Source organism: Erithacus rubecula (genome assembly GCF_903797595.1).
Source record: "Erithacus rubecula genome assembly, chromosome: 1".
Lineage (NCBI taxonomy): Eukaryota > Metazoa > Chordata > Aves > Passeriformes > Muscicapidae > Erithacus > Erithacus rubecula.
The window spans coordinates 8,375,753-8,392,100 of NC_136658.1; the positions used below are offsets into that span (position 1 = coordinate 8,375,753).

General features: G+C 37.6%; 1 protein-coding gene across 3 annotated transcripts in view; it reads left to right on the plus strand.

The window, feature by feature from the left end:
• Positions 1–16,348, plus strand: part of ROBO1 (roundabout guidance receptor 1) — a 296,268-nt gene that overhangs the window by 256,402 nt on the left and 23,518 nt on the right. Inside the window, exons 17-21 of one of the 3 annotated variants that reach the window (XM_079300686.1) lie at positions 2,322–2,519; positions 5,898–5,924; positions 8,536–8,578; positions 12,153–12,307; positions 15,645–15,980. In XM_079300686.1, the coding sequence (XP_079156812.1) occupies positions 2,322–2,519; positions 5,898–5,924; positions 8,536–8,578; positions 12,153–12,307; positions 15,645–15,980 (759 nt within the window). The remainder of the gene's footprint in view (positions 1–2,321; positions 2,520–5,897; positions 5,925–8,535; positions 8,579–12,152; positions 12,308–15,644; positions 15,981–16,348) is intronic. The other 2 variants (XM_079300688.1, XM_079300687.1) reach the window with 2 other exon arrangements.

A 16,348-nucleotide genomic window follows, 5' to 3' on the forward strand; every position in this document is an offset into this window, starting at 1 on the left:
ATGCTGTTCTTGCACTTGCAATGGCAAGTAAAATAATAGCATGAAATTAATGTTAATTAAAATTAGGATAATAAACAGTCAAAGATTCTTCAGGATTTTATAATATTCAGACACACATTAACTAAGCAAAGCAAAGTGTTTGTGTATAAAAGTACTGTCTTTATGTACTTTGAGTGAATTGTTGACATATTTAGAAGACATTCTTATTCGGGTTTTGAGATTGTGATTTTTTTTTTTTTTTTTCTCCTGGGTTTATTGTTTTAAAATATATATTTTAAGGATGAGACAAAAAAAAATTTATTATTCTTATTATTCAGGACCAGAGGCTCTCTATAAATGTTTTATTCTATTCCATTAAGTTGTATAAGGTACTGTAGCTGTTTAAAAACACAGAAATTATTCATTTTGAAAAGGAGACTGATGATGCAAGTTTTCATATCTTAATATGGTCTCAGCTGCAAAGACACAAAAGATGAGATGACAGCTTTAATTCATTGGTCACAGTATTCTTTATACATTTAAGCCCATCTGGCCACTTGTGTGGAACTTCACTTGGCTGTCTCCACTAAATCTGAAGCAACCCATCTTAACCTTGCACAAATAGGCGTGAAATCCATAAACCCAGCAGACACAAAGAGTGTATTAGTAAGAAAAGAATGAGTCTGCCTGGTGAACTTTCAGGCTAGGCAGTGCACTTAGGATCACAGAAGATAAAGAGAGCTGAAATATGAAATAAAATTTCCAATAAGGTAGCAGTCAAAGGCGAGGGTGATTCCTCGGCAAAATAGATATTTGACTTCAAGGTCACAATAACTGAATCTGGAATCCTTCACTGGAAGAAGCTGTTATTAATTTAACCATTTCCATCCAAAAAGGTATCCTTTTCCAGAGGAAATAATCTGTTGTGATTCCATCCCTTGTTTGTATTGCAGTTTCTTATATTTTATGTAGGCTTATATTTTGGCATAATGCAAGATGTCATGATAGAAAAAAAAATCTATCTATTCTATTGTTTTCTTAGTTCATAGGGAAAAGATACTAGTTTTAAGCAAGTAAGCTTTCATTTCTTATATAGTTCATATTAATAGCATTAATAACAGCATCTTTCCCCTTAAAACACTGATCTCTCATTCTCAATTTGATGTCATGGGCAATAGTATAAAGCAACCATTTCTTGGATTTATACAGGAGTAAAAGTGGGTATTTCAAAGACCAAGCTGTGGAATGTGTACAGCAATATCCGCTCTGAGTAAAGGCTTTGAATTCTTGCCCTTGCCCTGTGCAGTAATGAAATTTCCAGTGAGCACTCACTGTGGTGGTAAAGCATCATGAAGCCAGTATTTTGGCTTTAATTTGCTTCACTTCAGTCAGGAAGCTTGGTCACTTACTGGGTCTTCTTACTGCTGTTCCTAGAAGGTTCCTGCAAAAGTTCAGTACTGGAAGAGCAGAAAAGACCAATTCTTAAAGGTTCTGTCTCAGTAAAAAAAAAAAATTAAAAATAATAGTCTGTGGAAAAATGCTTGTTCTTTATTTTGATGTGGGTTATTTAAGGCTAAACTGATTTTAAAAAGCACTGCTTGTTCATTACTAATAAGACTCCTTGGCTGTTTCTAGCAATTCATAAATAATTTTTTAGTTATCCTTTAGCTTTTTCAGCTGTATTTAAGGGGGCAGGATTGGTTATTTTGTAGTTTTACTTTTCTACATCCTTTTAAATATTCAGTCTTTTTTAAATTGAGGTCAAAGTGAGAGACTGAGAGACTGCAAGCAGTACATTAGACTGTGTAATACAAGATTTAAGTAATCTGTCAAGAACTGCTGGATTAAAATATCTCCCTCAATACCAACCTCATGGAAATGTAGTTTAAATTTGTAACTGTGATTGTCAGTTCTGAGAGTGGACATTTGGGGAGCTGACTTGTAGCCATCCACATTGCTACAAAATTTCATACTAGAGCTTTTTTTCATTAATTTTTACTGATTTTCTGAATAATTTTCTGAAGCTGATGTTGCTTTTTTTAAAACGAAAGAAAAATAAAAAATAGTAGTCAGGTTTGTCATTTAGGAGACTTACTATTTGTATACCTGGTAGCCTGATTTTAGCAGCTTTTGCAAGCTAACAAGAGTCAGTGATATTGGAGGTACCTGTTTTGTACAGGAAACAAACCCTTCTGTCTAAACCTGCAAAAGTGAGATTTTGAACAGCAATCCTAAGGATTTTACCTTGAGAAACTGTACTGCAATTATTCCAGCTCTTTTCATGCTGCCTTTCACAGCTGTTCATTCAAATTAATTGGCTGTTACGTGTGTTTCTGTTTCAGATTCTCATGGAAACCCTGTGTCTTCAGAAGACCAAGTCAGTTTAGCCCAGCAGATTTCTGATGTGGTAAAGCAGCCTGCCTTCATTGCTGGGATTGGTGCAGCCTGTTGGATTATCCTCATGGTCTTCAGCATCTGGTTGTACCGCCACAGGAAGAAGAGGAATGGACTCACGAGTACTTATGCTGGTATCAGAAAAGGTGCCCTATTGCCTGTTTCAGTCTGCTGAATGCCTGTTTGCTGCCTGTTTGTTCTGTCATCAGTCTCTTGTTCTTCTCAGGCACAAGGAATTGTCAGTTTACTTCAGTACTTCCATGGAGTGTGGGTCAGGAGCCAGAGCAGAGAGCAGCAATATTGACATAACGTGCTAAGTCTGGCTTTGGAGCATAAGTCTTGAGCTGAATACCAGGAGTAGCTTTTTATAAAGATACTCCTACAAATGAGAAATGTAAAGATGGGTTTAAGGCTGGGAGCTTCCAATATGTCCTTGCTCTCTGTATCATCTGAAGTGGGTGGCAGCTCCTCCTCCCCTGTTCAGTGCTTTGCCTGCTGCTGGGAGTGCTAACAGTGGTGAACATTGCAGGAACTCTTTGGGTGTGGGTACTTGAATTTCTTCTGTTCTGGGGGAAGGTGGCTGTTTGCAAAAGCCCAACGGTCAGTCTGCTTTCCAAGACTCTTTCCAGGAATGCTGTTGTGAGACCCTTGGCTGGGACTGAGTTCTGGGGCTGTCCCATCCTGCATCTATGTCTAGTTAGAATGGCAGCAGTGGGACTAACTTAAAACACTCCTCATTTTCATGTTATTTCATCTTATTGATAAATCTTATATTTCACATTGTCTGTGGTCAAGCAGTGCTTTGCAGTATACCCTCTTGACAGACATAACTAAAATCTCTACCTGGAAGATCTTCTGGAATAAAAAAAAAAAAAAATTCTTCTCCAGATGAAATAATTTCCTGGTTAAACCTGGAAATAAAAACTGAATTTGGTGAGCTACAGGTCATTATGTCTCAAAGCAGTACCTCATAGGCACTTGTAGAGTGAGAACCATAAATTTTGGAATGAATCAGAAAATGGGAGATCCTACTTTTGGAGAACTACAAGGATTATATTTGATGCTTAGCAATCAGAAGACAGGGCTAGGTTTAAAAGGTGGGTGCATCTTTGTGAATGAAAGGTGTCATGAGATGACAGTCTTTAGTCCCCAAGAATGAAAGTGTTACGGGCAAGAACCCAGGCAAATCAAAAACAAATTAATCAAAAACAAATGGTTTTAAACAGCATCAATACATTGCTATGTAAAAGAAGCAGTGCTAAAAATAGCAAATGAGTGAGTGGAAATGTGGAAATAGGTCTGGAGTGTTGCAGTGGTGAGAGGTCATGTGTGCTATTAAAGTAAAATGCCCACTGTGGATGCCAGGCACAGTGGTTGTAGTTGAGTTGCAGCCCAGGAAACTGGGAAGGAACTGCACCCATGACTGTGTTCTGCTGGGATTTCTTAGGCAGGACAGCCCCCCATGTAGTGCTGTTCTGGCCTGTGCTGTTTTGTTTTACTAATAGCATGCTGCCACACTGCCTTTCTACAGCTCTATCACACTAACATCACTGTGCTTTCACCAGTACCTATGATTAAGCAAAAGGCATACAATTTGTCCTTAAAAATGCTTACTTCAGTGACATCAGCTATTGTTCAAAACAGCTGTGTTTTTCAATATCTGTAAAAATATCTTTTGTGTAATTTGGGGGGAGTTTAAATGAAAGTGTAATGAAAAGTAGGGTATGTATCTCTGGTATCAAGTATTCTTCAAAGGCAAAACCTATCTTTAGTGAAATATGAATTGCAAAGTAGTTTGCCACTCCACAGTTCATCAAGCCATCACTGCAAGCCCAAACTTTCCTCAGTCTTGCATTTATTTATTTTCATATTTAGCTTCAGGCCTGTCATCTGTTAAAATACTTCACTACTCCCACACATACATACTGTACTAGCAGTCCTACACACTCAGAAGAGTTTATTAATAGAAGCTCTTAGAATTAAGTCATTCTTTCATGTGGTAGCAATATGATTTCTTTCAGTTGAACCTCCTCAGTTCCTTAAGAAACTAAACTAGATTTCGTACTTAGCTCACAGAATAGTAGCTTCAGATTATTTTTCATGTCCCTGTAATTGCAAATTATTTTGAGATTCTTGATTCTCTTTGGAATAGCTCAGGTTTAAATGCCCATTCTATTTTAATGAAAGCTTGTTACTGTGGTTCTATATTTGGAATGTAACTAAATTAAAGTTAACTATGGGGAAAGGCCTAGCTCAAAGAAAATACAATGGTATTCCCAAGAAAAAAAGCTTTGCTACAAATGCAGCCTGAAATGGCCAAATACTCAATTTTTCTTTCTTTGCTTAGTGTCATATCCCTAGAAATAAATTGGTTTGGTAAAAAGGGGGCAAACCTACAGCATATCCTAAATTATAACAAGACACACTTCACTCCCCACAAACTTTGGAGTTCTTAAATAAACTTAAATAAAAGACTAAGAAGTTGTTCTCTTAGCCAGATCCTTTTCTTTCTATGCTGGCTTTGCTGATCACCTTCTGTCTCCAGGCTGTTTTAGTGAATATTTGATTGTTTCTCTTGCCTTCCCCTGTTATCAGAAAGGGCAATGTTAGCCTTGTTCTGCCATCAGTGAGAGGAAAACGCTGCTGTCTTGTCAACAGGAGGGGGAGCTTGTGCTGATTAGCACAAGCAGAGCAGATGCTGGTGCTCTGTATTTGGATTAGAGACCCTATTGATCCAAAGAGGATTTATTGTAGCTGTGAGAGGGAAGATTGTCAGGCAGTGTCATTGTTCTGTTGTTAACCTTTCCCTCTTAAAGCCAAGGGTTGCAAGGTAGAAAGGTGTTATATCTAGAGAGATTTTCTTTTTTTGTGATTATTTAAGAAAGATAATAACTCTATTTAACAGTCTCATCCCCGAAAACAAAAATTAATTGCTGCAGTAGATTTTAGTGTCTTTATTACAGTGAAAGTTGGTGCCATTCTTGATTCGGAGGCAGTAAAACAGCAGTTCTCTTTGTTCCTTTTTATGATTATTATTTCCTTACTGAATACTTAAGTGTGCCTATTAGTTCAGTGTAATGAGCATTTACTTAGTGAACTGCAGATAAGATTCAATAGGACCTTGATAAGGCTTTGTTAAGGAATTTGTCATTCTGCATTCTAGAATGATTAACAATGTGGGGGGTTTGTTTGTCCTAGGATTTCAGAAATAACTTAAAATGCCAAACTGAGAGGGATTTGAAAAGCTAAACCACAGTCTCATCCCCTCAGGAGCACAAAAGAATATCAAGCTTTTTGTTTTTCTGGCCTTTTTTTTTTTTTTTTCTAGAATAGTACCTTCAGGGACAGTCTTTGTTCTGAATTGCAATTTTAGTGTTATTTTTATATATATGTGACTAAACAAGTAGGTTAGTTATATATATTTGTTTTATGTTCAGCTGTCTGCTAGATTTATACTAATGTGGTATGTTTTCCTTTCTCTCTTCAGCTTAATAACCAGTTTGTATTTTGTTTTGATTTTTCAGTCCCGTCTTTTACCTTCACACCAACAGGTATATATTTGCACTTTTCCCCCCTTCTTTGTTACTTAAGCATGTGTTTGTGGTACTATTTCTCTTTCTCTGACATAACCAACCAGCCCAGCTGTTCTGAAGAGTTTTGTTTTGTTTTTTTTTAAACAATGTCATTAATGACAGGCATCATTATTTGTTTTCTGAGCAGTGTGCATTTGCTTTGTGGCTGACAATATTTTCTATTTGTGTGTACCATTTCATAGCACACCATTCCATGCCAGCATGCAGTTTTGTAGCATGATCCTGTCAGTTTGTACAACCTGGGATCTCTTCCTGCATATTCCAAGGGAGTAGTGTAGCCTCCCACATCTAGCAGTTCAAAAGGTGCTTCTAATGGAGGAGGAATGACTTAGCAAAGCCCAGATGCTGACTTGAAAGAGATTCAGTGAGATTATAGTTGGTGAAATATTTGTTCCTTTTCTTTCCTCTGAATCTGCATTAATCCAGTGACCTCAGAGTTGTCTGTTTTGGAAGATACAGAAAATCAAAGTGTTACAGCAGTTAGATTTCTTTGCTTCCTACCTTAAATGGTATTTTGCTATGAATTTTTAAGAGAATTATCCTGTTCAGCTTAAAAAGAGGTGAATTTCAAATTCAGTGTGAGTTTAAAATCACCTTATTTTTTGTTTTGTGTTGAAATGTGCAAAATATGGCATAATCTGAACCACAGCTCACCATGAGAGCCTTTCCATGCTGTAGAGCTGACTTTCAGCAGGTCCCACAGTCTGGCAGCTGAGCAGCTCATCCTCTGCAGCAGATAAAACCCAACACATTCTGTACCCATCAGTATTCTGCTTTTCTTTTAGCTACAGCCTCAGTGAACATTCAGGTTGTTTCTTCCTCCTTTGTTCCGAGTCCTCCATTTCCACAAGAGACCTGCAGGATGTGGATATCCAGGCAGGGCAAAACCCACCCACCCTCCTGTGCACATGCAGCTTCCCAGGGAATATTAGCTCATCATCAGCACTGTGCTGATGTGGCCTCTGTGCAGCAGCTGAGTTACATCCTGCAGGCTGAGCAGAGGGAGCAAACCCTGTGTGCCTGCCCTCATCCACCTGGGCTGGGCTGGGTTAGAGTCACCCAAGTGCTTCTGATCAAACTGGAGTGAGTGCCTGCTCTCAGAATTCAGACTTCATGCTCAGTGGAGTTGTTCAGCATGAACCAGAGTGTCCCTCAGTGTTTCTGTAAACCTTTGAGTGCCTTGGTGGAGAACAATTCAAGCTCTTTATTGTTTTGCTCTTATTTTAATTGGCTGAACAGAGAGCTTCTGTTGGAATCTCCATTGCAGCAAGCCACTGAAATTCTGCAGAGGTTGGATTCTTAAGATTAAAAGAAAATATAAGGGTTTCTTAAGATATGTCACAGCTGGAAAATAAATAGTCCTGAGATTTTTAAAGAAGAAATTGGGAAAAACATCAAGCATGTAAAGCACTTAAAAGAAAAATCCTTGTTTTTCAATCCAGAATCTCAGTCATGCTTTGGCTTTAAACGGAACCAGGCTCCCCTCTGTAGCATTACCTGCAGTAAAAGACTTACCTGTAGGAATGCATCCTACATTTTAATCCTGTTATTGTAATCACTGCCAGCATTTATCTCTCTCTTGCAGACTCACAGTTTGGAGTTCTTCTAAAGAGCAGAATTTGGCTGCTTGTTTTCAGCACATTCCTAGCTGGAAATGGTAGAATCCATCAGTATCTGCAGGGAGGCAGTCTCCTTAACCCTTTGCCAAACCCAATGCAAACCTGCAAAATTTATAGCACTGTTTTTTCTTGGATGTTTGCATCCTAAAAGCTAATATCTCAAACATCTTGCTTCCTGTGAAGGATATGTAATCTATGCCAACAAACAAATGCATGTGGACATCCACTTTGTTGATGGAGAATACTTCTGAAATTATAGAAAAACTAGCTCAGTTCCTTCTAATTTAGAAAGTGTTCTTTCTGCCAGACTGTTTTTTAATCAAGATTTATATATTTTTAGATTATTTAGTATAATTTATAAATCCAGTTGTAAAATGTTTTAAAATGTGGAGGTTCTGTGGACTTCTAGAGTGTGCTAGTTCCCTGAGTGTATTGCAGTAACATTCAGAAAAAGCATTTGTTTTTGCAGTAGCTTCAGCCATTATTTACATTGGAGAGAAGGTCTGTTATAGAATCGTGATACCTCTTTAATCTTGCCAAAATAATAAGGTAGAGCAAAGTTTTAACATCCAGCCATTCATGAAATAAATATATGACCTAAATTCTTCCACAGAGTAACTCCACTGAAGTCAGCAGAGTTATGTTAAGAATAAGTTCAACCTGATGTATGGCTTCCTGCTTTCTTAAGCAATACATGTGTGTGTGTGCTCAGAACAGAACTGAAATATAAAACCCTGTTGGGGCTGGGGATAGCAGTTATCAAGCAACACAAGTATTATATCTAAACTTGGATTTGAAGCAGTGGCTTGCAGAATGAGACTCAGAATTAATGTATAAACAATGCACAATTAGCATCTTAGCTAAAATGAAACAAAGGTGAAATATGATTATTGAAGGAGTCTTGTATGATTTTTAAATTTTTTCCTTCTTTTTATCTTTAACTATTCCAGTAACATATCAGAGAGGAGGAGAGGCCGTAAGCAGTGGAGGCAGGTAATTATGTGCTTTATTCTTACAGGTATAAATTGTGTGCAAATAAATTTAAGGATTCTGGGAGTTCATTCGTCCTTGTAAGTGATGGCAGAATAATCACATATACAGATATGTTTTAGTTCATTATATTAATGTATACATTTTGGCCTTGTTTTTTTCTGTTTAGAAGGAAGGTATATGGTTTGAATTTTTAGGTTGACTTCCAAAACAATTTTTGTTAACCTGTAAAAACTGCATCTCAAAAAATGAGCAGCAGAGGGAGTGCTTTAACTTCGAAATAAAGACCTGGCTTGCCACCTGATTAAGGGAGTAGAAACAATTAAGTCACAGCCTTTATGAAGATTAAGAAATATAGCTGCCTCACAAATACTATAAAGAAAGAAAATGTTTATTGGAAAAAAATGTTGGAGGTATAAATGGCTTATAAGGTGACATTTTAAGAAAAAAAAAATCTTTCTGTGAATGCAAAACAGTTAAAGCATTGCTTAAAATAGATGGGGCACTGCAGGAGAGGGAAGCAGGTTGTAAATTTGCAACCACACACTCTGAGAACCAGGTCCATTTCAGATTGAGAGTTTAACTAAGGGATGTTCACTGAGTTTACATTATTATTTAATGATTGGGCATGGAAAAAACAGTAATTTACATTTCCTCTGTATGGTTGAAGTTTTCTTCAGGAAGAAAAATAATGGCTTTAGCAAAAAGGCAGGTCAGAGCAGTGGTGCCTTAGTAGCACACCATTTTTTTTCTAGGTTACATTCAAAGATTTGGCATGATGCTAAAATAATGCTAAAATCTCAGAGACCAGCTGGACAACAAAGTCCTGTAACAATTCCTGTTCACAGGTGGCATCTTGTGATTCCTAATTTGCAAGACCATGCAAAAATTTGGTAATTGTGAAGATTAGGTACAAAATAAAGCATTCCTAGTCTGCCTGAGTGGTGTGCAGAGGTGAGGCTATTCAGCTCCTGCTGGCATATTGTGAGGAATTGCAGATATCTCTGCCCAGCACTGTGTGCTGCTGCCTCTCATGGCCATAGAAGCATGGAGGGAAACCTCTAGAACAGTTACCATCTGATCTTTGAATGGAAGAATGTTTAAATCACTGGGTTGATGGAGGAGGTGAACCCTCTCGTTCCCTGAGAGTTGTTAAAAAAAATACTCAGCTAACATCCTTTGTGTTCTTTGTGCCACTGTGCTTTCTCACTCTTCCCTTAGCACAGGCTAGAGGAAGCACTCTCTCATAGAGGACAGAAATGAACCCACATGTGTCTACATTGTGCACAGTAATTTTGGTACTTGTAGAGAATCAACTTCAATTTTACTGTCCTAGTGTTTCAGCAGCAGTGCCAGAATCTAACAATGTAATTGATTCAAGGTGCAAATATCTGTGCTGGTTTTGTTCACTTGCATATATAGCATTGACAGCATGTGTGATGCAACTTATTTTGTAAAATATAAAACACAGTTCTTCAATTAAAAAAAAAATAAAAAAACAAAAAAATTATTTTTACATATGAAACCATCCTCTGACTTCCAAGCTTAAGGTTTTCACTTCCTTACTTTATATTTGCAGTTTTTTGGAAAGGTTTAGGGTTTTTTTGCCAAGTGCAGTATGTGAGCATGTTAAAGCATTTTTCAGATTTCAAAATGTCACGGTGATATATTTCAATGTAATCCCCACTTGTGTGCTGCTGAAAAAATACCCATTTCTGTGGCAATCCCTTTTCTGGACAGGATTTGACTAATGGTAATTGTGCTGGATTGACTCCAGCTTGCACCCACACAGCCACTTGGCTCTGTCCACCCCTGCCTCAGACCCCATCCAGTAATTCAGGGAGTCAAGAAATTTGCTTCCAAGGTTAAAGATATTTGGAGATTATGATCTCAGATCATCACCAGGCTATGGAGCTGTAATGCAAGCCTCTCTTGCCTACAGTTCTACCTAAATGGCTCCAATTAGTAGAATTCTCGTCTCCTTGTATACATCACACCACATTTCTTACATGACAGCAGGTGTGAATGCAAAGTAAATTTTAGAAACAAAGGATCTTAATTCTCTGTGCAAAAATCCAGTGCACAGATCGTTAAAGTGCTGAAACGTTCTGGGATGCTTTGTCTACCCTAAATGCCTTGAGGTGTAGGTTCATTGTAAGAGCAGATTGTAGGGAAAAAACCAGGGAATTTCAAATCAGCTGGCCTGCTCACAGCCTACACAGCTGTATATTTATTTCTGATTTTTTTTTTTTAAATACTTCTATACTGAATGCATATTGGCTGGTTTATAAGCCTGACAGCAAGTCAAGCCTCATCACCTCCTATGTTAAATTGTCAGATGACATATGCATACAGAAATATATATACACATATATGTATAGATCTTTTAAATGTCATTCTGAGTCTATGACTTAAGCCTGCAGCACTGACAGACTCTATCCCCCACAAATAACTGCATGCAGCTTGTATTTTCAACTTGCAGTTTAAGAGGATTAGCATATTTTATTTTCAAAGATCATCACATCTAATATTATGGAAAATAGTTTCTGCACTATTCCAAAGGGAAAGTTACCTTTTAAATCCCAAGAGAAGGGGACTGTGTTCATATATGTGTATGTGACAGTAGCTAAAATTAACTATTTTTTTAAAGCACCTTAGTTATCAGAGACAATTTGAAATTGAGTGGGACTGTAATATGCTCCTGCACTGTTAGCATGGAGGCTGAAGAGCCACCAAAGATTCTACAGAACATTCATCAGAGAGACTTTCACACTCACTACAAAAATTCAGCAGCTTGGAAAACAAGGAATGCTGTTCTGTCTGCTGAGGACAGGGATACACTTTATTCCAAGTGCAGCCAGGATGCAACATTCATATGTGCATATGTTTCAGGTAGTCAGTATTCCCAAATACCTCAAACTCCCTTAGGAGCTGGATGACTTTCTCATGAGCAAGTGTGTCATCCACTCAGCATGGTTAGTGAGATCCAAATGCTCCCAAAACACGGAGGTTTCTGTTCTCTGCTACTCCCTTTGATGCACCACAGTAGTACTAGATGATATTGAGGGGAACTTGTTCCATAAGTGACCAAGAATTTGGGAATATTCACATTTAAATTTGGCTCTTACTTGCATATCCATCCTGCTTCTACGTGTGAATTTTTTGTTTATTTGACTTGCCAATATCCTCTTTTTTTACCTTGTTTTCTTTGCGAAAGGGTTAAGGGGGCAGAAAAATAAAAGTGCAACCTCCTAAGAGAAAATAAAATTAAAAATGAAAACCAAAGTGACAGGTTAATGTTGCTCACCAGCACATAATGTAGGCCAGCAAAATGAACTGATGCTGCCCTTGACTGCTCACTCCTGAGTGATTTAGCAAGGAACTGGTTAGACAGGAGACTTGAAAATGCTAAACAATTGAATCAAGCTGTGTTTTTCAGTACATGGTATTATTTTATTATGGTTTTTGGTACATGTTATTATTTTGGAATATTTCAGCATTTGGGAAGAGTGTCGCTGCAATGTGAAAATGTTTTGTTTTGTTTAATTTTTGAAATGACCAAGCTTTGTTTTTAAAGGCCTGGACTCCTAAACATCAGTGAACCAGCCACTCAGCCATGGTTAGCAGATACTTGGCCTAACACAGGGAACAATCACAATGACTGCTCCATCAACTGCTGCACCTCTGGCAATGGCAACAGTGATAGCAACCTTACGACGTACAGTCGACCAGGTTAGATTTGTTTCTACCTTGCTAAGGAATCTTCTTTACAGAGTGTGTGCTTCTAATACCTGACAGAGAGTACAGGTTTGTTTGGGTTTCTATTTCCCATGCTTTTAGGCTTAACAGACTGTCTCCTCTATGTCATGATTATGCTTTTGGTCCCTTTTTGCATCCTTTCTTGATCCTCTTTGGATTGTTGTAGCAGGCTTAAGGAGCCCCTGCAAAGTTCAATGCTGCCAAAAGTCACACCGAACTAATATATTTTGGCTCCTGAATAGAGCAGATAAGTTAATTTTTGGGTTGTTTTATGCATCCTTGTTGCTTAAATGGAGAAGGAGAAATAGCAATGATGCTAATGTGGTTTCCCTTCTAGTTTGGATGTGATGGAAAGCAAGAAATAAAACATTGCTACAGTGATTGCAACAAAGTCAGTCTGTTTTGGCACACTCAGACCTTCACTTTGAGTGCCATTCTGCACAAAATTGGATAGCTGGTGTTCTGTTTAGGGTGTGGGAATAAAGAAGTTAAATTCACACACTTAGAGCAATTAAAAATGTTAGATTAAGTGGTTTTCTGGGAGCTTGAGCAGGACTCGGAGAGCTCTGGAAGAAAACCTCATGAGTTCTATGGAACATATTGGAGGAAATACATCTCAGAGTGCCAGTTGTACATTTTGTTTTAAATAGACCTTAGGTTCCTTTTGGTTTAATCTAGTGTTACTGGTGAGGAATGAAACAAGTCTTTCCCACTACAAGTATCTTTTCTGGTTTTTGCTGGTTTTTGTTAGTAGCATGTCCCAGCAATCCAGAGAGGGAGTATGTGAAGTCATGTAAGTGCCAAGCAGCATTACCTCCTGTAATTAATGTAAACCAGCTCAAATGGCTGGTAATTCATGAGTGGTGGTAATGGCAATTCATCTCCTGCAGTAATGCTGTCTGACAGTGACCAGTGCCAGCTGCTTCAGAGCAAGGTGGCAGATTTTGGCATTAGAGACTTCTCTCACTCTGGCTGAGATCACATCCACCAGTACCTGTACAAAAAGGTTTATGATTCAGGGGTAGTTTACTGTGGCAAGGACAAACATAGCAAGTTCTGGTAACTAACAAATTCAGAATAGGAAGAGAAGGCATTTTTGATGGTTGCAACCTGTTATAACATCTTGTGTTGAACTGCAGTGGATTCTCCCTCACTTTAGCTTTCTTATTAAACTTGGCTCTGTCACAAAGTGTTTCCTTCTTTTCAAGTAGAACTTTGAAGCTTGTGGGTCAGACAATGTGCTCAGAGTGGTCTCTTCTTTCCTGGAAAGTCTGCCAACTCTTAATTCTGTCATTGTGGGCTGGTTTATGCTCTGAAGCAGCAGTGATGGATATCCCCTCAGTAGTTGTGAATATGTAAAGTAGCTCATTTTTAATTGCTTTTAAGTATAACACTGTCTTCCAAGTCTACAGAACGGGAACCAACTGTTCCAAAAGTAGATGCCATAAAAAAAATCTAACTAAATAAATCTTCTGTTATATAGGTAAACCAGTTTAAAGTGCTTGTTATGAGGAATTCTGATGTGTCTATGTAAAAAATGTACCTACTGCATATACTGTATTGATTATATTGCCTTACACACAAATCAGATGTAGCTGCAAATGAAAGGAAGTAAAAATATATTATAAGTGACACTGCAAAGATATTGCAGCAAAGCCTGAGGTATCAGGAGTGAAGAATATACTGTATATATAATTGTCCAGTATAATACAATAGACTTGGAAAGGAGAAAAGACTAATATGGTTTCAGTAGGTGAGAGAAATGAAAACATTTAAACTCTAGAAATCAAGAAGTTGAGAACTGTGAAGCAATAAATAACAGAGGCAGTAAATAACACCTCACATAAGAAGGAAAAATATATCAAACAGTAAAACCTTCAAGAAAACCCACAGGCTGGGTGGCATGAAATGTGCAGTGATAAGTTCTATGTGGCATGTTCTGATACTGTTCCTTAGTCACTGAAAATGTGGATCGATGGTTTTCTTACACAAGCATTATTTTATTCCCCTTTCTTGGGTAATATATCTCTAAAAATATGTATGTGTTAGGGAATGTTTTTGAAATTGAAAATCCTCTATGTTTGCTAGTTATTTCATGTAGAGTAATGGTAAAATCTTGAATTCTGTATGTAGTTTGACTTGGCATCCTCTCCAGTAAATTCACTGTGGATACAGGTAATGGATTTTGGGTTTTGAATCAAATCCATTAGTATAAATGCCATTTCTTTTAAAAGAGAAAAGCTATATTCCTGGTGAGTGTTATGTAATTATTGATGCATTAATCAACTGGAAAATTAGAATTTTTTGCTTAAGGATCATTGAATGCTAGTTCCACTAAGCCTTCTAAGTGCTGACCCATGGACTACTTCATTCAGTATTCTCCTAATGAACTGGATGTAGAGAAGAAAAAATGTGTGGGCTTCTTGTCACACAGTGGCCAGAGAACATGGCAAGGCAGGGACACTGTTTCATGCAGCAGTGGCCAGAGTATCAGCACATGTCATTTTACTGTCTGCAATAAATGGTGGTCTCAGGATGCAGTAAATGTCAGAAGAATGAATTCATGCTGTCTATACCATTTATCTTTAGCATACAGGACAATGTATTACTGTGCTATTACATACTTTGCAATATCTAAAGCAACTGAAAATCAGCAAAAATTCCAGATTGCTTTTTCTGCCTTTTTTGTTTCAAGTTAAAATATAAGATTGTACAAGCAAACAATGATCAAATAAAGACTTGCTACTGGGTACTGAGTTACCTTTTACATTGTACTGTTTTTCTTTAATTCTCTTACACGTAATGATTTTTAAGTCTGTCTTGTGAATACCTGTTGTATGTCTATTTCTTATCACAAATACAAGAGTGTCTAGATACTGTTGAGGTGACATGAGATGACAGTCTTATTTAGTTATTCCCACTGTTAAGTTTTGGTTGAATTTTCCTTGCAATGCAAGTGATTTTAATCACAATAACTAATTGAATATAGATACTGCTATGAGAATAATGTCTAAAAACACGAATGTTAATATGGAAAAGCCCAGCAAGGTAAGTCATTGCAGATATAATTCAGCAGGTCTGAATTTAGAGTGACTCAGAACAGTGAACCCTACTTTTGGAGCAGTAGTGTATGAGGTAAATAATGATCTGTAAATTGAATAGTTAATGGCAGTATCTCTGCCTCAGTGTGTCTGCTCCATGGATTCAAGCCATGTAGCTGTGCAGTAAGGAAATGTTAGAGGGGGTTTCATGGAAAGTCTGGTGTGGGCGAACAGAATGACCTTTTCTCTTTTCTCTCCTCTGTGGTTAGCCGATTGTATAGCAAATTACAACAATCAGCTGGACAACAAGCAGACAAACCTGATGTTGCCTGAGTCAACTGTATATGGGGACGTGGACCTCAGCAACAAAATCAATGAGATGAAAACCTTCAATAGTCCAAATCTAAAGGATGGAAGATTTGTCAGCCAGCCTGGGCAGCCCACTCCTTATGCCACCACTCAGCTCATCCAGTCCAATATCAGCAATAATGTTAACAATGGCAGCGGGGACACGAATGAGAAACACTGGAAACCCTCTGTTCAGCAAAAGCAAGAGGTTCCACCCATACAGTACAACATTATGGAGCAAAACAAATTAAACAAAGGTGAAGAGCTTTTAGCTTGTTTCTCCTCTTTAGGCATCAGAGGAGTTTTGACCTTCTGGTTCTGGGAATCTAAAGCTTTCAGGTTCAGCAATTACAGGCTTCTGTGGTGCTTTAAGACTTCTGTCTCTTTAGATTCAGAAATACACCGTTAGCAGTGTCAGAAAGTTAATTAGCACCACCATAACCTTTTTGATATTGAATTTATTGTAAAATATAACAAGCTGTATCTTTAGAAAAGAGTTAAATAAAATACATTTCCTATGGATATAAAATTAATTTAAATTAAATAGTAGTTAAGGGGTTGGTTAGGACAGAGGCCAGATATTTTATTCATAAGCCAGATGCATGGTAGTCACATTATACTCTAC